At 38.0% G+C, this 22,584-nt stretch overlaps 2 protein-coding genes across 2 annotated transcripts in view; one reads left to right on the top strand and one right to left on the bottom strand.

Moving 5' to 3' along the window:
- The window catches only part of pigk (phosphatidylinositol glycan anchor biosynthesis, class K), a 102,945-nt gene that overhangs the window by 47,833 nt on the left and 32,528 nt on the right, over window positions 1–22,584 (bottom strand). The window lies entirely within an intron of this gene.
- Window positions 1,134–22,584, top strand: part of ak5 (adenylate kinase 5) — a 102,502-nt gene continuing 81,051 nt past the window's right edge. Inside the window, exons 1-3 of the mRNA XM_061978921.2 lie at window positions 1,134–1,428; window positions 3,672–3,858; window positions 16,830–16,997. Coding sequence (XP_061834905.1) covers window positions 1,369–1,428; window positions 3,672–3,858; window positions 16,830–16,997 — 415 coding nt within the window. The 5' untranslated portion in view covers window positions 1,134–1,368. The remainder of the gene's footprint in view (window positions 1,429–3,671; window positions 3,859–16,829; window positions 16,998–22,584) is intronic.

Raw genomic sequence — 22,584 nt, 5'->3', positions numbered from 1 at the left:
GACATGCAAGCAGAGTAGTAGATTTTTGTAAAAAGCTTTTATAATTGTAAAGGACAATGTTTTATCAACTGATTGCAATAATGTAAATTTGTTTTAACTATTAAATGAACCAAAAATATGACTTATTTTATCTTTGTGAAAATATTGGACACAGTGTGTTGTCAAGCTTATAAGATGTGATGCAAGTGTAAGCCACTGTATTGTTCTTTTTTTATCTTTTTTTTATATAAATGTCTAATGATAATGTCAATGAGGGATTTTTAATCACTGCTGTTGAAATTGTAACTAATATTGATACTGTTGTTGATAATATTCATTTTTGTTTCACTACTTTTGGTTTGTTCTGTGTCGTGTTTGTGTCTCCTCTCAATTGCTCTGTTTACTGCAGTTCTGAGTGTTGCTGGGTCGGGTTTGGTTTTGGAATTGGATTGCATTGTTATGGTATTGCCGTGTATTGTTTTGTTGGATTGATTAATACAATTTAAAAAAATAAAATAAAAAATAAAAAATAAAAATCGATTTTTGAAAAATGAGAATCGATTCTGAATCGTACAACGTGAGAATCGCGATTTTGAATTCGAATCGATTTTTTCCCACACCCTTAGTAATTACCGAATGTTATTCCTGTTAAATTATCTTCTTCCCACTCCCTTTCAGGCACAATTGGACCGTCATGCTTACATATTGTACATTACCTTTTGCATTATATTAATTTATGTTATTACGTGTTGTCTACCTTGTAATTTTTTTTATGTCATTGCCTGAAAAGGGGGGAAAAAAGGAAAAAAAGTTACAAACGTGTTTTATTTCTCACAAAATTACACTAGTATTTTCTTAAAATGTTATTCCTTTAAAATGCGCTCTTAGTTTTCGTAAAATTACATCTTTTATTTTGAAAAATGTTATTCCCGTAAAATTACAAAGGATTTCAATCAAGTAAAATCGCAGCGTTATCCACGTGAAAATATATCCCCCCCCCAACTTTAGTCTTGTAATAATATTATGCTCGTAAAAGACTAAATTCTCACATTTGACTTTTTTTCTCCTAATTTTTTACCTTCATATTCCTTCTTGATCATCATGAAAAATATATATATTTGGAATATAGTCCGGCGTCAGGGGGCGGGAAGAGCGATGAGGCGGCGGTTTGCATGACGGGAAGGAGGAAGAGGGAGGAAGAGGAGGACGAGTGTCTCGACTCGGTGCTTCGCCTGCAGGAATCCGGGAGTAAAGTCGACGCACTCGGCCACGATGCTCTGAGCTGAGCTTGTGGTCTGACTTGGGAACAGTCGTCGAGCAAACACACACACAAAAAGAAAAAAAGCGAGGCGTTTTCGGGAGATAAACAAGTTGCACATTTTGGAGGACATGAACACCAGCGATGCCAAGGAATATCTGGCACGGCGGGAGATCCCCCAACTATTTGAGGTGAGCGGCGTGGACTTGTATCTACTACTCTCCACACTATATCTGACATTATATCATCTTCAATTTGTTTACTAAGTCCTAATTGACAACCCTATTAGGTATGATTGACAGCCGGTGGACACAACGTTCCTCATGAAAAAAAAAAAAAGCACAGTGCGTTCCTCCCCTCTCACTATTCATCAGTTTTAACTTGATTGCAGTAAAATGGAATGTCATTTTGAAGCCAGCCTTTATTAATTCAAATGTAATGGCAACCCAGCATGGTAGTTTGACTACATACATACTATAAAATAATTATTATTTGTGGGGAAGCAATTCAGAGTGGAGATCATCTAACCCAGTGTTTTTCAACCTTTTCTGAGCCAAGGCACATTTTATTCATTGAAAAAATGCGGAGGCACACCACCAGCAGAAATCATTGAAAAATGAAACTCAGTAGCCCATATTGACAGTAAAAAGTCGTTTTCGCAATTGTTGGATATGAATTCAAACCATAACCAAGCATGCTTCACTATAGCTCTTGTCTCAAAGTAGGTGCACTGTCACCACCTGTCACATCACGCCATGACTTATTTTGAGGTTTTTGCCGTTTTCCTGTGTGTCGTGTGTTGGTATTTTCCTGTAGCATTGATTGATTGATTGATTGAGACTTTTATTAGTAGATTGCACAGTACAGTACATATTCCGTACAATTGACCACTAAATGGTGACACCCGAATACGTTTTTCAACTTGTTTAAGTCGGGTCCACGTTAATCAATTCATGGTAAGTTCATGTCTTCATTGAACGCTATTCCCCGCACCTGCTTTGTTTTGGCAATCAAGACTACCGTATTTTTCGGAATATAAGTCGCAGTTTTTTCATAGTTTGGTCGGGGGTGCGACTTATACTCAGGAGCGGCTTATGTGTGAAATTATTAACACATTACCGTAAAGTATCAAATAATATTATTTAGCTCATTCACGTAAGAGACTAGACGTATAAGATTTCATGGGATTTAGCGATTAGGAGTGACAGATTGTTTGGTAAACGTATAGCATGTTCTATATGTTATAGTTATTTGAATGACTCTTCCCATAATATGTTACGTTAACATACCAGGCACGTTCTCAGTTGGTTATTTATGCCTCATATAACGTACACTTATTCAGCCTGTTGTTCACTATTCTTTATTTATTTTAAATTGCCTTTCAAATGTCTATTATTGGTGTTGGGTTTTATCAAATACATTTCCCCCAAAAATGCGACTAATACACTCCAGTGCGACTTATATGTTTTTTTCCTTCTTTATTATGCATTTTCGGCCGGTGCGACTTATACTCCAGAGCGACTTATACTCCGAAAAGTACGGTATTTAAGTTGTGCGGACGCTATCCTTCTTTGTGGGGACATTGTTGATTGTCATGTCATGTACGGATGTACTTTGTGGACGCCGTCTGATCCACGCGCTGTAAGTCTTTGCTGTCGTCCAGCATTGTTTTTGTTTACTTTGCAGCCGGTTCAGTTTTAGTTTCGTTTTGCATAGCCATCACTAAGCTTCAATGCCTTTTCTTAGCGGCACTCACCTTTTGTTTATTTTCGGTTTAAGCGTTAGATACCTTTTTACGTACACGCTGCTTCCCGCATATTGTGATCACGACCAACCATGTTCCCGACATCTACAAAGCAATTAGCTACCTGCTGCCACCTACTGATATGGAAGAGTATTACACGGTTACTCTGCCGAGCTCTAGACAGCACAGACACTCAACATCCATCCATCCATCAATTTTCTACCGCTTGTCCCTTTTGGGGTCGCTGGAGCCTATCTCAGCTGCATTCGGGCGGTAGGCGGGACACACCCTGGACAAGTCGCCACTTCATCACAGGACACAGACACTCAACAACGGCACATTATTTGCGGATTATAATTACTGGTTTGCAAAAAATATTTTTAACCCAATTAGGTGAAATTACATGATTTCCCACGGCACACTATGCCGCGCAGCACAGTGGTTGAAAAACACTGATCTAATCAATGCATGCTATCACAGCTTACACTTAAAACTACTGCGAGCAATGAAGTGACACGCCATCATCATAATGGTCGTGTAATTTCACCGCTTTTGTTTTTAAGTGCGCTCATAATCGCCCCACTAAAAAAAGGAGCACTCGAGTGTGTTGTCTTTAATTGGATGAAGGAGGGAGCCCTATTAAAGAACATCACGACTAAGACGCCTCACTTCTCCTGTCTTTACCTGCAGAGCCTGCTGACGGGTTTGATGTACTACCGGCCCGATGACCCCATCGATTACTTAGAGGGCTGCCTGAAGAAAGTGCGCGAGCTGGGGGGGCCAGAAAAGGTGAGATGGGATACATTCGTGGGCCAGGAGAAGAAGTCGCTGCCGCCTATCAACGGAGGCCAGTCGCGTCGCTCGCTCTTCAGAAATGGTGAGAAACTGCACGGAAATTGCGTGGAAATGCGTCATATGATGGGTACCATATTCAGTACATATTTTGTCGGTACTGGTGGGTACCAATTCACGTAAAATCAAACGGTATCATATTTCGATACTTTTGAATTTTTTGGATCAAGCACTTAGTTAAAGTTAAAGTCCCAACAATTGTCGCACAAACACTAGGTGTGGTGAAATGTGTCCTCTGCATTTGACCCATCCCCATGTTCACCCCCTGGGAGGTGACGGGAGCAGTGAGCAGCAGTGAGCAGCAGCATGCACCGCGTTCGGGAATCATTTCCAATTCCAACCCTTGATGCTGAGTGCCAAGCAGGGAGGCATTTGGGTCCCATTTTTATAGTCTTTGGTATGACTCGGCCGGGGTTTGAACTCACGACCTCCCAGTCTCAGGGCCAACCACAAGGTCATTGAGCACTTGGCGGGCAAACGGACATATTTGAAGTAGACTACCTCTAGGTAATGTTGTCATGTTCCATGTCAACATAGCAAGCATGCCTGATAGAAAGCGCTTAGAAGTACAGTAAAGCTACACTTTTCAAATCAAGCCAGCTTGATGCTAATTTATATGAAAAATACCATACACATGCTACCATTTAGCATAAGCGATATTACATGGCGATTTCAACACTTTCAAATTTGATAATAAAAACTACAACTAAGGTGCACGTTACAATCAAGCGGCTGGTGTGTAATAAGTCCAATACTTACAGTATAAACACTTAGTAGGGCTTGAGAAAAGACAAGACTGGAACAAATAGCTTAATGGCAAAGACTATTTCCCGACTATGCCAACACTCCATGGCACTGGTTCTTAACCTGAGTTCGATCGAACCCTAGGGGTTCGGTGAGTCAGCCTCAGGGGTTCGACGGACCCTCCGCCGCGGAGGTCAAGACACACCCGACTCATCATGTAAATAAAAACTTCTCTCTATCGGCGTATTATGGATACCCACAAACAATGTTCCCTCTAATTTTCCATATGCTTGAGCAAACGCAAAAACTCCTTGAGCACTCAGTGGAGCACATGTGAGCGACGTCAGACGTGCACATGCACTGTGGCCACACCAGGAGCACACCAGTCCCAAACCTGACTAAATGTTAGTTAAATGTTTTATTTTTATAATCATTATAAGCCTTATAATCCATGAGATTATTTTCTAATATAAGTGTTTTGGCCCACTTACAATGACAATAACAAAAAATGTTGTTTTCATGAGCTGTGTACTAGTATTGTATGTCTGGTTGGGAATAATTTGTACCCCTTTCAGATATCGCATTTAGTTCCCACTAAAACATTCACATGTTGCACAATGAGATGTAAACATGGGATCATGTGTACATTCCTGGAACTTTCTGTTTGTAAAATATATCTTTTAGTATTTCTTTAATATAATAACATAATTTCATGATTAATATTTACAAATTAAGATTAAATTAAGAAAAAAACATTTTACTTTTACTAAAGAAGGGTTCAGTAAATGCGCATATTAAAATGGTGGGGTTCGGTACTTCCAACAAGGTTAAGAACCACTGCTCCATGGTTTATACAATGCATAATGTCTTGGAATCTCAACTGCACACAACATCTAACAAATGATACTTGCGAATCAGACTCAGAAGTGTGAGAAAACAAGATATAACAAATGCACAGCACTGTTATCATTATCAGCTCAATGTTAAATATTACATTTAAAAAAATAGATGTTAGTATTAAACAATTAACATTTATTAACACATGAACACACACTTAAGTACCGAAAATCGGTACCTTTGAGTAGCGGTAACAATTCCCTGGTACCCGATATTGCTACTGTATCGGTTCAAATGTGAACAATATCCATTCTTATCAAGTATATTGCACAACACAGCAGCAGCAGAACCAATGTTGCAACAGCAGTAAGGAGCAAACTGCTCAGTCGGCATTAATAGCGCTGATGATTTCACTGTAAAATACATGAAACATGACTTTCACACCAACAGTTGAGTAGCAACATTTTGATGCGCATACAAAACTAGATAAAGCTACTAGATACTTACTACTCATAATTCAAATTCTGCTACTGCAATCTTGTGGAGTTCAATTAAAAAACAACAACATTCAAGCATGTGAAATTTCCGCTAAAACGGGGAAATTTGAGTTTTTAAACATTCATGTTACGTATTTATTAGTAGTCAGGGAGAAGGTATATTTTTGACATGACTGATTGTAAACAGAGGTCACAACACCGGAAGTACTATATTACCCAAGGGGGAGTGGTTAAAGGATGGAGTTGCCAAATGGGAAATATTTTCTTTGCATGCATGTTATATAATTTTACATGACATTTTGAATAATTATAAAACACTGCTAAATGACATTTGTAGAGTTACAAAATATTTAAAGTTAGTATTATTTGCAGATGATACAACAGCGTTTTGTTCAGGAGAGAACACACAGAAGCTAATACAAATAACAGAAGAAATGAACAAATTAAAAAGATAGTTTGACAAAAACAGACTATCGTTGAATCTCAGTAAAACTAAAATAATGCTATTTGGTAACAGTAGAAGAGAAAGCCAAACACAAATACAAATAGACGGAGTAGAAATTGAAAGAGTAAATGAAACCAAATTTCTAGGTATAATGATTGATGGTAAATTGAACTGAAAATCTCATAAAAAATATATAACATAAAGTAACAAGAAACACATCAATAATGAATAAAGCAAAACATGTTCTAGACCAAAAATCACTTCATATTCTCTACTGCTCGCTAGTGTTACCATATCTGAGTTACTGTGTAGAAATATGGGAAAGTAACTACAAAAGTACACTTCATTCACTAACGGTGTTACAAAAAAGATCAGTTAGAATATACATAATGTTGGATATAGAGAACATACAAATCCTTTATTTATTGAATCAAAAATACTGAAATTCCACGACATAGTGAATTTGCAAACAGCTAAAATTATACACAAAGCAAACTATAACCTGCTACCCAATAATATACAACAATTATTCTCAAAAAGAGGAGAAATATAATCTTAGAGAAAAATGTAATTTAAAACATTTGTATGCACGTACAACACTTAAAGACCTTCAGTATATCAGTATGTGGAATTAAATTATGGAATGGATTAAGCAAAGCAATCAAACAATGTACTAATATGATCCTCTTCAAGAAACTCTTCAAACTTAAAGTATTTACAAAGTACAAAGAACAAGAACCATGACAAACATTCTCAATTTATTTCATCCATCCATTCATTCATTCTCAAAATAATATTACTTATCTCATCATATGAAATATGACTTACTTCACCAATTATTATTATTATTAAATTATCATTATTATTTATTTATTTATTTTTATTGTGATTACTTATGTAGTATATTGTGAATATATTGAGAACAGGAAGTGAACAAAAGTTTTAGCAACTGTTATGTAAAAGAAAAGGGGTAGGGTTAAATAAGCTCTGCTTCTTCCTACTCCTTTTTGAACATGTTGGAAAGAGAAACTGGAAATTGTGATGTATCATGTTGTATGCATGCATGTTCCAAATAAACTCAAACTCAAAACAACCTACAAATTATGTGGTACATTACAAGGAACATGTAGGTGTCAAAAAGACCAAAAGAGGTTGAGTTTGCATGTCAGCATTTTGTGCTGTTAACATTTTTCTTAATTTCTTCTTTTTTCCTCAATGGGTGCTCAAATCCCTGAACATTACAACAGGAGGTTGCCCACAGCCACATCTCTTAATGATCCTGTTATTGACCTAGTTATTTGCTTTTGGAGACTGCACACCTAGCGACTAAATAATACATAACAGTGTATCATAGCAAATAGCATACAAGAAGTACAGTGCATCCGGAAAATATTCACAGCGCTTCACTTTTTTCACATTTTGTTATGTTACAGCTATATTCCAAAACATAATAAATTAATTTTTGTCTTCAAAATTATACACACAATACAGCATAATGACAATGTGAAAAGTTGTATTTATTTTAATTTAGCAAATTTATTAAAGATAAAAACAAAAACATTCACAAGTATATAAATTATGACAGCCTTTGCGCAGTACTTTGTTGATGCAACTTAGGCTCTAATCCAGGATGTCTATGTACATTGCTGCATTTATCTTAGTCGAGTAGGAGAGGTGACCAAGAACCTGAACTCTGTCAGAGCTACAGCATTCCTCTGTAGAGAGAGGAGAACCTTACATAAGACAACCATCTGTGCTGCAAACCACCTATCAGGCTTGTATGGTATAGTGGCCAGACGAAAGCCATTTCTTTGTAAAAAGTTTGCCAAAATGCACCTGAAAGACTCTCAGACCATGAGAAAGAAAATTCTCTGGTCTGATGAGGCGAAGATTGAACTCTTTGGCGTGAATGCCAGCCGTCATGTTTGGAGGAAACCAGGCACCGCTTATCACCAGGCCAAAACCATCCCGACAGTGAATCATGGTGGTGGCAGCATCATGCTGTGGGGATGATTTTCAGTGGCGGGAACTGGGAGACTTGTCAGGATAGAGAGAAAGATGAACGCAGCAATGTACAAAGACATTCTGGATGAAAAGCAACGCTTCTTATCCAATCTGACGGAGCTTGAGAGGTGCTGCAAAGAGGAATGGGCGAAACTGCCCAAAGATAGGTGTGCCAAGCTTGTGGCATCGTATTAAAAAAGACTTGAGGCCAAATGTGCCTCAACAAAGGATTGAGCAGACTTTGAATACTTATGTACACAGGATTTTTTTTTGTTTTTAATTTTTAATAGATGCAAATATGTTTCAAAAAACCTTTTCACATCTTCATTATGGGGTATGGTCCGTAGAATTTTGAAGACAAAAATGAATGTATTTAATTGAGAAAACAGGCTGTAACATAACAAAATGTGGAATAAGTAAAGCGTTGAGAATACATCCCGGATGCATTGTAAGTAGATGAACTTTCCAGAAGTAGATGCTTAGTCAGAGATTTGAGGCATGACTTTGCATTTTCCAATATTCGGTCGTCTCATGGCTGAGAAACTCTGAATGAGATGCTGACTTTGATTTAGTTTGAACAGCTTGAGCGATGGCGCTGCTACAAGGCACCATAAAGAAGGAGCAAAAGAATAATGGACACTGCAGTTCCCGCCTTGGAATTGGCGTGAGCATGCTGAGAGACTTTGTCAACAGGCTGGAATGTGAAAGAAATGATTAATGTTTGCCAAACGTTATTTTTCTGTGATAAATCTCAAAACATTGATGGAAGAAAAGTAGGACTTTGTCTATCAGCATTCACACAATAAGAAGACATTTTTACGACTTATTTATTACTGTGAATGTTTGTCTCTCAGCACTCACATGGATAACACGACTACTTTATAACCATAATGAGTTTCAGTATTGCAGGTTTCTTAGCATTCGATCAGTATTGATAATAAGATACATCTCTTAAATATACAACCACATTTTGTAAATGATAGTTGTTCAGCATTCCCTCATTATTACAGGTTTGTCTTGATATTATTACTAGTAATGAGTAAGTCCCGAGAGACAAGCTTTAATAAATTCAATCGATGTCTTCTTTGCATTACTAATCGTATAATGATTGCTGAGAAAAAAGCATTCACACAAACGATGCTCCTCGCAGAAAAGGTCTTCTTCTTATTGTGTGAGTGCGAGATGATGTCTAAATATAGAATGCTGAGGCGAGAATACATAAAACAAATTTGACTTTTTTGTATTATTATTATTATCTCTAGTATTAAAGACAACATAAAGTGTGTGAAAGCTAGTCTCTCAGCATTCTCACAATAGCGAGAACCAATTTTTATGCACGTGTCAGAATTCAATTAATACCGTATTTTTCGGAGTATAAGTCGCACCGGCCGAAAATGCATAATAAAAAAGGGAAAAAACATATAAGTCGCACTGGAGTATAAGTCGCATTTTTTGGGGAAATTTATTTGATAAAACCCAACACCAAGAATAGACATTTGAAAGGCAATTTAAAATAAAAAAAAGAATAGTGAACAACAGGCTGAATAAGTGTACGTTATATGAGGCATAAATAACCAACTGAGAACGTGCCTGGTATGTTAACGTAACATATTATGGTAAGAGTCATTCAAATAACTATAACATAAAGAACATGCTATACGTTTACCAAACAATCGGTCACTCCTAATCGCTAAATCCGATGAGTATAAGTCGCACCCCCGGCCAAACTATGAAAAAAACTGCGACTTATAGTCCGAAAAATACGGTAATACAAGCTGTCACGTCCTGTCAATGTTAGGTCTGACATATTCTTGGGTTTCCTTATGATCTGTATTAAATTGTTTCCTTTCCAGCGCTCTTATTTTAGTTAGGCTCCCTGAGCGCTGTTTCTCTCACCTGTTTCTGATTGCTAACCTGAGCACACCTGGTCGTAGTTGCCGATCAGGCATCTTTATAAGCCAGCTTGCCCTGCAGTCAGGTCTGGAAGATTGTTGACAACTCGCTGTGTTGCATGCTACCTGTTTAGGTTTGCTACTGTGAGTACCACATTTGTAACTGTTGCTGGGTTTGCTTAACATGCAAACCCAGCTTGGACTTCTGCACTTCCTTGTGCTAGAGCAGTGGTTCTTAATCTGGGTTCGATCGAACCCTAGGGGTTCGGTGAGTTGGCCTCAGGGGTTCGGCGGAGCCTCCGCCGCGGAGGTCAAGACACACCCGACTCATCGTCTAAATAAAATCTTCTCCCTATCGCCGTATTATGGATACCCCCAAATGTTCCTTTAATTTTCCATCTGATTTGCAGGTGTGTAATTTGTTGTGAGTTCATGCACTGTGTTGGTTTTGTTCTTTGAACAAGATGATGTTCATGCACGGTTCATTTTGTGCACCAGTAAAAAAAAACATAACTTTGTCTTGAATTTGAGAAAAAAAACATTTTATTTTTCACTAAAGAAGGGTTCGGTGAATGCGCATATGAAACTGGTGGGGTTCGGTACCTCCAACAAGGTTAAGAACCACTGTGCTAGAGTTAAAGACTCTTACCTGCATGTCTCCTGCATCTTGAGGTCACAACTACCACAGCGATGCGTGTTCGTGACATTTTAGACACCACAGCATTAGTGTGAATGCTGGCCCTCTCAGCATTTACTCTATAAAAAAAATAGTAATAAAAAAGACAAATCTGTGTTTTAGACACAACAATGTAGGTGTCATGGCTTAACTTTCAGCATTCTTACAATAGCGAGAATATATTTTTAAGCATGATGACCACCCAGCATTTACTTTAAGGGGCCCTATTTTACAGAACCATCTTTTCTTACCTGCTCTTTTAAATCAAACCGTGGAGGCATGGCGGGGATATTTATTAAACAATCTTGCCTCCCTTCGTACTTTCTCGCCATTTGGAATTCGCCCTACTTGTGACGTCAGCGCATTATCCATATATGGTCGAAATGGAGCCACATGAATAAGACCCCCCACATACAAAACGGGACAGCTTTGCGGCAGCCAATCGTCTCCAAAAGTCCATCTTTGCTAAGCCTATCACCGAGCTGAGTCCATCTTTCTGTGGCCAATTATGCAACTGGGTCCATCTTTTCATACGCCTGTCAAAAGCCCAGCTCCATCTTTTGGCCTACCTATCTCAGCAGCGTGAATATTAACTTTTTTGTCCCGCCCCTACGCGCACCTGGTCAAGCCCATCTTTACTTAAACTATCGCCGTGCTGAGTCCATCTTTCTGTGGCCAATCACGCAACTGGGTCTATCTTTCCAAACACCTATCAAATGTCCAGCTCCATCTTTTGGCTGCCCAATCACAGCCATCCATCCATCCATTTTCTACCGCTTATTCCCTTCGGGTGGCGCTGGAGCCTATCTCAGCTGCAATCGGGCGGAAGGCGGGGTACACCCTGGACAAGTCGCCACCTCATCGCAGGGCCGACACAGATAGACAGACAACATTCACACACTAGGGCCAATCAACCTATCCCCAGGTGCATGTCTTTGGAGGTGGGAGGAAGCCAGAGTACCAGGAGGGAACCCACGCAGTCACGGGGAGAACATGCAAACTCCACACAGAAAGATCCCGAGCCCAGGATTGAACCCAGGACTACTCAGGACCTTCGTATTGTGAGGCACATGCATTATTTTTTTATTTAACCAGGAAAAAATCCCAATTGAGATTAAAAACCTCTTTTTCAAGGGAGTCCTGGCCGAGAGGCAGCAGAGTTGCACATAAAATTAAATTCACATTACACATTAAAATGACAGGATGGACATCAAGTAAAACAGTTACAGATAATTGGCTCCTTCCAATACTCTGTTTATATTTAAAAGCATTGAAGCATTATTTGGAAGTAACCTATCTGTTGCTCCATAGTCATCCAATAAACAAATTCTATTGTTATTTTGCCCAGATTTTGACTGTAGTAATGCTGTCCAAACACCCCAAAAGCCACAAGACAACTTATGAGATTGTGTGGCTTTTTCTGCTGATCTCTTTTGCCCACACTGGCGTCTGGCCTGCAGACACAGATAACAGGCCTGTACCAAGGCAACAGAAGTGCTACAATTTGTATCAAAAGGTATATTGAAAGTAGGGCTGGGCGATATATATCGATATACGCGATATATCGCGGGTTTGTCTCTGTGCGATATAGAAAATGACTATATCGTGATATCGGAGTATACGTTCTCACGCAGTTGCTTTTAGCTGCTGGCATTACACTACAGGCTCTTCCCACTCTTTCTTGTCTCTCCTTCTCACAGACAGTAAGCGCACATTCTTACACACGTCACATACTGTCACGTCATACGTCACATACGTATACGCCCTCGCGGCGCAGAGAGGTAGCAGCATGGCTAAAGTTAGCTGTGGTGCGAGTGGTAATACGAGAGAAAGAAGGTGCGAACCTGGTAACAAATGAAAGAAGAATTAATTCCCAAGAAAAACAGCACGAGGTCCATCGTCTGGCGGTGGGTTGGCTTCAAGTGGGAATATATCGAACAGACAACCGTAATTTGTCAAGTGTGAGGCAAAAGCGTTTCTACAAAAAGTAGCATTACTGCTAATATGTAGCATCATTTGAAAAGTCACCCGCTAGAGAATCAAGAGTGCTTACTCCGCATGTCAACATCTCCGTTCAGTGCCACACCATCAAAATCCCGAGGCAAACATTTCCAGATCAACACCGTATGAAAAAAAAGAGTCCACGACAAAAAGAGATAATGTCCGCAGGAACCTACCACATAGCGAAGGACGAACACTATTTGATTTCCTATTAGGCAGCTCATTTTTATTTGACAGTTATTGAAATATCTTGTGTGACATCATGTTTTTAAACCGTTGTAGTGGCGTTCTGTACAAAAAGTGCACTTTAATTTAGTGTTGTTTTGATATGTCATCTTAGTGACATCATGCACAAAAGTGCACTAATAGCTTGTTTTAAAATGTCTCTGACAATCTTGCACTTTCTGTATTGGAAATGACATGAATGTTTGTGCCACTGCTTAATAACTGTTTAATAAATACACTTTTGGTAAATTGACTTAGTTGTGATTTCCTTCTCTGCCTGAAAGTTTAAAATGAGCATATATTAATGCAGTATGAACAAGAATGTTTTAATGTAGACACATAGAATCAGCATACTGCTGTGATTATATGCATCAAGTGTTCATTCAAGGCTAAGGCAAAATATCGAGATATATATCGTGTATCGCGATATGGCCTAAAAATATCGAGATATAAAAAAAAAAGGCCATATCGCCCAGCCCTAATTGAAAGCTAATGATTAAATTCCATTTTCACAAAAAAGCTAAAAGTATATTTAAGTTTGTTGTACAAAATTCATCTAAAGTAATTTAACATGTTACTATGTGTTTATTTATGTGAGAGAATAGTGAGTAATTTCTTAAGTTATTATGTTGCGATCCAAAACAATATTGCCAATGCATAGTTGTCTGTTTCCATTAATTATGCTTATGGATAAAGATACATGTTGCTTTTTGGATGTATTGTCTCCTTGTTAGCAGGCGCATAAGCGCTGTCCGTTGATGTGTCTGTCACCTTTGCACGGGAAACATTTTTGCCATTGTTGCTTTTGTTAGGCTTAGCTATTTTGTTGAATATTCTTTGATTAAATTCAGTTGAAATTACTTTTATATCGAACATGCTTGTGCGAGGGCGTATGACGTTGCATGCGCGACAGTATGTAAGAAGGTGCGCTTGTTTATGTCTCTGTGAGAAGGAGAGACAAGAAAGAGTAGAAACGCATGGAGTGTAATGCCCCGCAGCTAAAAGCAACTCTAATATCACCATAAAGTCATTTTCTATATCGCTCAGAGACAAACCCGCGATATATCGAGTATATTCGATATATCGCCCAGCCCTAGCTGTGTATCATAACTGATCTGTGTTTTAGACATAGCATAATTGTAGATGCAGGGTTTCCCCTAAATTTTCCTGAGGGAACTCTCCTGAAGGAATCAATAAAGTACTATCTATCTATCTAATTGCTAAGATACCTGTGACGGTGGGGGCATTGTTAGTAGTAGTAATAAAAAAGACAAATCTGTGTTTAAGACACAACAACTTAGGAGTAAATGCTTATCCTTCAGCATTAATCAGTGAAAATAGTGACAAAAACAACAAATCTGTGTTTTAGACAGTACGGTAATGTGAATGCTTGTCTCTTAGCGTTCTCACAACAGCAAGAACATATTTTTAAACGTGATGACATTATTAGTGTGAATGCTCATCTCTCAGCATTTACTTAATAGAAATAGTAATAAGGAGACAAATCTGTGTTTTAAACTCCATAACATTATTGCAAATGCTCGTCTCTCTGCATACACAGAATAATGAGACTTTTTGTTAGTGCAAACAGCATTCGTGTGTGATTTGTACACAGGTGTTACTCATTGAAGTGACAGATTGACAACCGCAGTGTTGCATTGCAAAAGTAGAGATCCGCTAGAAAAGGTATGCATTGGTTGACACAAAGATGCTGAGACAGTGGTTCTTAACCTTATTGGAGGTACCGAACCCCACCAGTTTCATATGCGCATTCACCGAACCCTTCTTCAGTGAAAAATATATATATATGTATATATATATATATATATATTTTTCAAATTCAAGACAAAGTTATATGTTTTTTTATTCACTGCAAAAAGTCAGTGTTGAAAAACAAGATAAAAATACAAAAATGAGGGGTATTTTATTTGAACTAAGCAAAATTATCTGCCAATAGAACAAGAAAATTCGGCTTGTCAAGACTTTCCAAAACAAGTAAAATTAGCTAACCTCAATGAACCCAAAAATACCTTAAAATAGGTATATTCTCACTAATAACAAGTGCACTTTTCTTGGTAGAAAAAAAAGAGGCCTTTTTGCTCAATATGTTGAAAAATATTCTTAAATTAAGTAAATGCTAGTGCCATTATCTTGACATAATGATATGCGCTCGGCATCATGATTTTTTTTTCATGCTTCAAGTAAGAAATTATTACTTTAAAAAATTTGTTTTATACTTGTGAGTGTTAATGACACAGCTTTGCATCAGTTGATATTCTAGTTTCAAGCATGTTTTACTCAATATAGGTCATCAAATCTCAGCAACAAGCTAGATCTTACTGGGATAATTTAGGACCAAAACCCTTAAAACAAGTAAAACCCGAACATAAAATCTGCTTAGTGAGATGACTTATCTTATCAGACAGAAAATAAGCAAATATCACCCTTATTTGAGATATTTAATCTTACTTAGATTTCAGTTTTTGCAGTGCTGGTGCACAAAATGAACCGTGCATGAACATCACCTTGTTCAAAGAACAAAACCAACACAGTGCATGAACTCACAACAAATTACACACCTGCAAATCGGTGTGACTTCTGCTCTTGCCGTATCCATAATACGCCGATAGGGAGAAGTTTTTATTTACACGATGAGTGTGTCTTGACTTCCGCGGCGCAGGCTCCACCGAACCCCTGAGGCCGACTCACCGAACCCCTAGGGTTCGATCGAACCCAGGTTAAGAACCACTGTGCTGAGAGGAGAGACTCTCTTCAGAGTTGCACAGTACCTTCTGTGGGACCTAGTTAGGATGTACTTTGAAGACATCTGTTGAGTGTGTTAAGATTGCCTCTATTTGATTAGCTTCCAGTCTGGCGCCAAGCTCTGCACACTTATTTACATTTTCATATACCTACCTACATGACACTTTCATATCCTGTTATGCTGCCAGATGCTTCATATCACATCCATCATCATCTGGCTCAGATGTTGTTTACAGCCTGGACCATGCTTTTACTCACAGTTTAATTATTAACACGAAAAGATGCCCGTCTCATTCTGCTGTGGATAGACAGGTCTCACGCAAATGCTAAATGTGGACGGAAGTATAACTCGAGCACCGTTTTGTTCTGTTTGTTTAAAATACAGACATGCATTTCTGTCCTGGCATGCAAAAAGTCAGAGTGATAGCTTGTTAGCTGCACGTGTTTTTGGAGATTCCATTAAGGAACCACGCTCAGGTGTTGACCTCTGACCTGGGATGAAACCAAGTCCCAATTGTACATATTTTTCTTGTCATTGCAGTGTAACGTGAACATGTCCTTGTTAGAATATTAGAAGCATGTTTTTCTATTGTAAAAAAAAAAAAAAAAAAGACAATGATAAACGATTGCAAAAGTGTTTTTAAAAATGCAGTAAATTTTACTACTGTATGTACGATTCAACTGGGAGAAATAAAAATGAATATAATTGAATGCATGCAGCACTCATTTCTATCTAATAATAGATTGATCATTAATACTGTTGCATTGTTTTTAACGACCTTAGCTCGGACTTGAGGTTGACCCCAGATGCCATGTGTAGCGTGACGAACAGCTGAATCACCCAACATGGAAGATATTTTCAAGCACTAACTTGTAAATGTGTGTGTGTTTGTATTTATGTGTGTGTTACAGTGATGCCCGAGAGTCCCAATTTTCCCTACAGACGGTACGAGCGCCTTCCTCCCATCAGCCAGTTCTCCATCGAGAGTGACTCGGACCTGTCAGAGACGGCCGAGCTCATCGATGAGTATGAGGTGTTTGATCCATCCAGGCCCAGGCCCAAAGTCATCCTCGTTATTGGTAAAGGAACGCGACGATAAACACAAATCACTGTTAAGCCTTGTTGGATACACACCACAATTTTGCCTTTACAACTAAGATCTTGTTTTGAAGCATTCATTTAAAGAAAAACTGCACTTTTGGGGGGAATCTTCATGTGAGACAAGAACTCGCGTCTTTCTCTTTTCGATGTGTTCTAAATAGTAAACAAAATTGCTAACAAGAGGAGGCTAACAATGTAGGTAATAGAGATTCTACTATTTTGCCTGTAAAGCCCTTGAAAAAAACATTCAACAATGTTCCATTTTACATGTGACTTGCATAATAACCGATATATAATGACATTGTTATTTTAGGCGAGGAACTGCTTTTCTAGCATAGCTACCAGCAGTGGGAATATTTAGGCACCTCACGATTCGATTAAAAATCGATTATTGATGCATCTTAAAATTATGTATAGTGATGCAGTTTTATATTTAATTTTGTTTCACTAAATAAGCGTTTATCACTTGCAACTTTTAAAAGCAGTGCATTTGTAATAAGCAACAATTAAATGAATCCCATTACATTTATTACCTTAATAGAAATTGGTGCAAAACTGTAACATAAGTGCCCTATAATAAAGTAACTGGTCGGATCTCTCGCTGAGGTGGTCAGCCAAAAATGTGAAAATGTCTGCATTACTTCATTTACAAGAAATAAATCGATTATCATTTATTGACGTTTACTAATCGATTTTATAATCGTCCGTGTTCGAATTGCGATGCATGTAAAAATCGATTATTGCCCCGACTTCTAATAGTAACACAGCGCCTTACTCACAGCGTCTCAAGCTACTATAGATAGCCGAAAGCAAATGCTATCTACTGAAGATGCTGCTGAATCGCCTTTGAGTTTGGAAACGTTTGAAACTTGGAAATTCCATACGCTACTAGCTAAGAATCCAGACTGACTTAGGCAGTGACCCAACAACATTGCTCAGAAGACAGCAAGATGCTTGTTTCCTTGCAGCATTTTTGATATGAGGAGTGAGGATTATGATGAATTTACCATCTAAACCAGGTGTGTCAAAGTCAAGGCCCGCGGGCCCGCAAATGAATTATCCATGGCCCCCGGAATGATATTTCATTAATATTAGAACCGGCCCGCAGGCCACTGCAGCCTGCTGCTGTTTTGCACGCACCAATACTACATTAGTGTTGGCGCTAGGAATTTTCAAAATGGGACCCCATCAAGTCATAAAAATGGGGTCCCACAGTAAATTTTTGGGGTCCCACTTTTTTGTAACCGTTTTGAAAACAAATGATAAATGTATGCAATATCGTCTTATATCTCACATTCTATATTGTGTTTTGGAAAAAGGTTGTCATAAACGTTACTTAATTCATTAAAAAGAATTATACAAAAGAAAACACATTTTTATGCATATGTGTACAGCTCTGGTAATGGGTACATTCGCACCCACCTGCACAAATGTACTTCAAAATGTAACAATCAAAATAAATATGACTTTTTTGTTTTGTTTACTAGGGCATGCATATATAATATGCATTAGTTTGACCATTTAAAATCAATGATAATAAAAAGGAGATGTTTGGAAATAGCATAAAAATGCCCCAGAAACTTGGGAAAAAAGCAATTAATAGCATTACTTTTTGGTGTAACCATCATGAGTGTTCTGTTCAGGTATATTTCTTTTATATTTTGATAAATCATCATATCTATGTATTACTAAATTTAAATAGGTATTGATCAATCTTTAAGCTGTGTGTATTTGATATCAGTTTGCTTTTGACATCTTATTTAGAATTGTAGTTGAAACTTTTACAACCTTGTGTTGCGCTCATGATGGCGTAACCACACTAGATTTCATTTAATGGTCTTATTTTGAATATTTATTCCCTTTTTTACATTTAGTAGATTTAAATATTCATTTATGAACATTGAATACATTTCAAATATCAATAAAATGCAATTGCCTTCATCTTATAGGGTAATGTTAGGTTACACCAAGTCATGAGTGTAACACTAAGCTTCATCACTTTGACTTGTAATATCTCTAATTCTGGTGGTGTTTTATGCTTTTTTCTTTTTGGAACATGTACTATACATATAATACAATAAAGTCCCATATACAATTATGTTTCTAGCAATACTTTAATTTTGCCTTTGAAAGTAACACTCCAATGTCCATTAGTGGAGCTGTACACTTATGTAAATTAATTCAGTTATAAATATTCATTCACTTTCTTCTTTCCTTCATGGATCCAAACTTTACCGCTGCCGGTATTTTTTTCTATATTTTTATTGTAATATTTTCAGAATGTGTTTGTTCTATTGTTGGCCAAAGTAGGACAAAGAAAACAATTTGAAGTTGTCTATATTTTCTAGTTATGAGGCCATGATTTTAAGGCAGCATCTGCACAAATTTTCCTCCATGCGGCCCCTGAGCTAAAATGACACCCCTGATCTAAACGGAGAACAAGTGTTGTGCTGAAAGATACAACCATCCCACCAGTCAGCATCCCAGTGAGAGTGGACATTATAAGTGGTTGTTTTGTTATGTTTTATTTTGTAGATGTAACATTTAGCACTTAGACTAGTGCTACGTGATGGCTTATTATTTCACTAAAGCTGGATCTAATTAACACTCAGCTTCTAAAATGTGTAACTTATCCTCCGTATTTTCAGGCTTAAAAAAGATAAGGTTCTGGATAGGCTTGTGACGATACACGATATTGGGTTCACAAGAACGAGATAAGATTTTAACATTAGTTTTAAGCAGGGGCACAGTGTAGGGTTGGGTCAATTTAAACTTTTTAAGCATGACCTACGCATGAAGTTTTTGCTGTTAAACTTGTTTTCATAAATCAGGAATAAAGTAAAAATATATACAAATTCAAATGTAGCAATGAAATGTCTTATTAGTAACTTTGCGGGAGTCTTTTGCATATCTGATTTTGCAGTTCTCAAGTGTAATTTGTCTGTTTTATCTTTGGGGGGCTCGCAGCGGCGTATTACTGCTGGGGAAAGCAATCCAGTGTGACCTGGGTGCTTATCTCCTTTGTCTTTGTGTCCATGATTGACAGTTTAGCCTGCTTCTGCTTGGACGCACACGGCACCTGGACTGTGGAACTCAAGTCACGGGGAGCGGCCGCGCGTCTACCCCGAGGCAGGAAACGCAGAGGCTAGCTCTGTTTGCTAGATCTGTTTATTAGCTATGTTTTCTAGCTCTTCATTTTAGCTAATTTAAGCACAAATCAATGAATGTTCGGTTCCAATCCCTGGCGCTCGGCCAGACGCATATGCTTTCGACTATTTAAGTTTGTCAAATTATCGGCCCATTTCCAAATTACCTTTTGTGTCAAAAATTTTGGAGAAATGTGTTTTGGCGCAACTGCAGCCTTTTTTAGATGAAAATAGCACTTTAGATCCATTTCAGTCTGGATACAAAGCTTTGCATAGTACAGAATCTGCACTTTTAAAGGTTTTTAATGACTTGCTTTTTATGTCTGATTCTGGCAGCTCTGCCATTTTAATGCTTTTAGATCTTACAGCTGCTTTTGACACAGTCGACCACACAATTCTTTTAGACCGCCTAAGAGACTGTGTGGGTGTCAGGGGGACTGCATTAGAGTGGTTCAGATCCTACCTGTCAGAGAGGTCCTTCTCTGTCAGGCTGGGGGACGCCACCTTTTCTTCTGCTCTGCATTACTGTGGTGTCCCCCAGGGATCTATTGTAGGCCCCATCTTGTTTGCACTGTACTTTCTCCCTCTTGGAGAAATTTTTAAGAGGCATGGAGTGTCTTATCACTTTTATGCAGATGACTGCCAAATGTATATGCCGATTTCAAAAGGCCACGGCCCCCTGATACCCCTTCTCAACTGTCTATGTGACATCAAGGCTTGGTTAGCCCAGATTTTTTAAATAATGAATGAGGGAAAAACTGAAATTTTAGTTTTTGGTCCGGCCCTCACTGACTTGGGACCATTGCAAAATTATGTGCGTCCCAAAGTCACCAGCCTTGGCGTCACTATAGACAGCGATTTTAAACTTGACAAACAAGTCAATGGCGTTTTAAAATCGTGTTTTTATCATCTTCGTCTTTTAGCAAAGGTAAAACCGTTTTTATCTTTTAACCTTTTTGAACAAGTCGTGCATGCTTTTATTTCAAATGGCCTGGACTACTGCAATGCACTTTATGCTGGCATTAGCCAAAAAGCTCTCTCCCGGTTGCAGTTAGTCCAGTACGCGGCAGCACGATTTTTAACAGGGGCCAGGAAACGCGAGCATATAACCCCAATTCTTCAGAGTTTGCACTGGCTCTCTGTTCATTTTAGAATTGATTTTAAAACCTTGCTATTTGTTTTTAAAGCTTTACATGGACTGGCACCTCAGTATATCTCGGACCTCATCCAAATTTACACTCCTGCGCGCAATCTGAGGTTCGAGAGCCAGCTCCAGCGCGTGGTGCCCAAGACCAGACTTAAATCCACGGGAGACAGGGCCTTCTCTGTGGTTGGCCCTAAGCTCTGGAACACTCTGCCCCTCCATGTTCAAGTGTTTTAAGTCTCGTCTTAAGACCCACTTTTATTGTTTGGCTTTTAACAGTACGTGAGTTGTGTGGTCAACTGTCCTCTGTGTTTTTTTTTATAAATTTTGATTTCTATTTACTGTTTTAATTGGTTTTACCCTTTAAAATCGCTTTTAATCATATTTATTTTTATATTGGTTTTATATTTATTTATTTTTTGTTTTTATTCAGTCATTGGTGGAGCTAAGGATAATATTTGAATATTGTTTTTAATATTGTTTTTAATATCGTTTTTAATATTGTTGTGCAGCACTTTGGAAACATTTTTGTTGTTTAAATGTGCTATATAAATCAAGTAAAATAAAATTTAAATTCCGACTTTGTCCTACAAGACAGCTATTCTCCAACAGAGAAATATTGTCACATTTTAATCTTGCGAAATCTCCGACAAAGTAGTCAGAGTAGTCGTCATCTCTCACAAAGTCTGCCACGATTAGCTGCAGCAAACACAGAACATGCTCTCTAGCTCTGTTGACGGAAGTAGCGTTTGTTACTTTGCACTCTGTGAAATCAATGTGCCCCAAAAAAAAGTTTTCTAAAAAACAAAAAAACTTTAAAATATTATAAATAACTACCGGTAGATGAGGAAATTCCTGAGGGTGATTGCATATGAATGCTCCAATGCTGATGTTGAACTGAAATCCTGGGAATTTTTTATAATTGAAGGAAAGCACATAATCCCCAAACAATCTCGGGAAAACCGGGAATTTATCCGGTTCAAAAAACAACTTTGTTTTTTGTCCTAATTAAGAAGAATGTTTGGACGATGGAAGGGTTGAAGTGGGTTGAAAAATGTGGAAGGAGTAGTCGCCAGAAAAAAGGGGTCAAAAAAGGGTTCGAAAAAACGGGAATTCTGGGAATTCCTGGAATTTCTTTGAATTTGGAAAAATAATAGTTTGACTTTCCAGAATGAGTGGAATATGTTGAAGGTGGAATGGTTAATTGGTTGAAAAATGTGGAAATGGTGGAAGTTTGAAAAATGGCCAATTCGTTTTGAATGGGAAAAATGTCCC

This window comes from Nerophis lumbriciformis, linkage group LG19 (assembly GCF_033978685.3).
Source record: "Nerophis lumbriciformis linkage group LG19, RoL_Nlum_v2.1, whole genome shotgun sequence".
NCBI lineage: Eukaryota > Metazoa > Chordata > Actinopteri > Syngnathiformes > Syngnathidae > Nerophis > Nerophis lumbriciformis.
The sequence above is the reverse complement of the archived record's forward strand: the minus strand, read 5'-3'. Positions and strand labels throughout refer to the sequence as shown.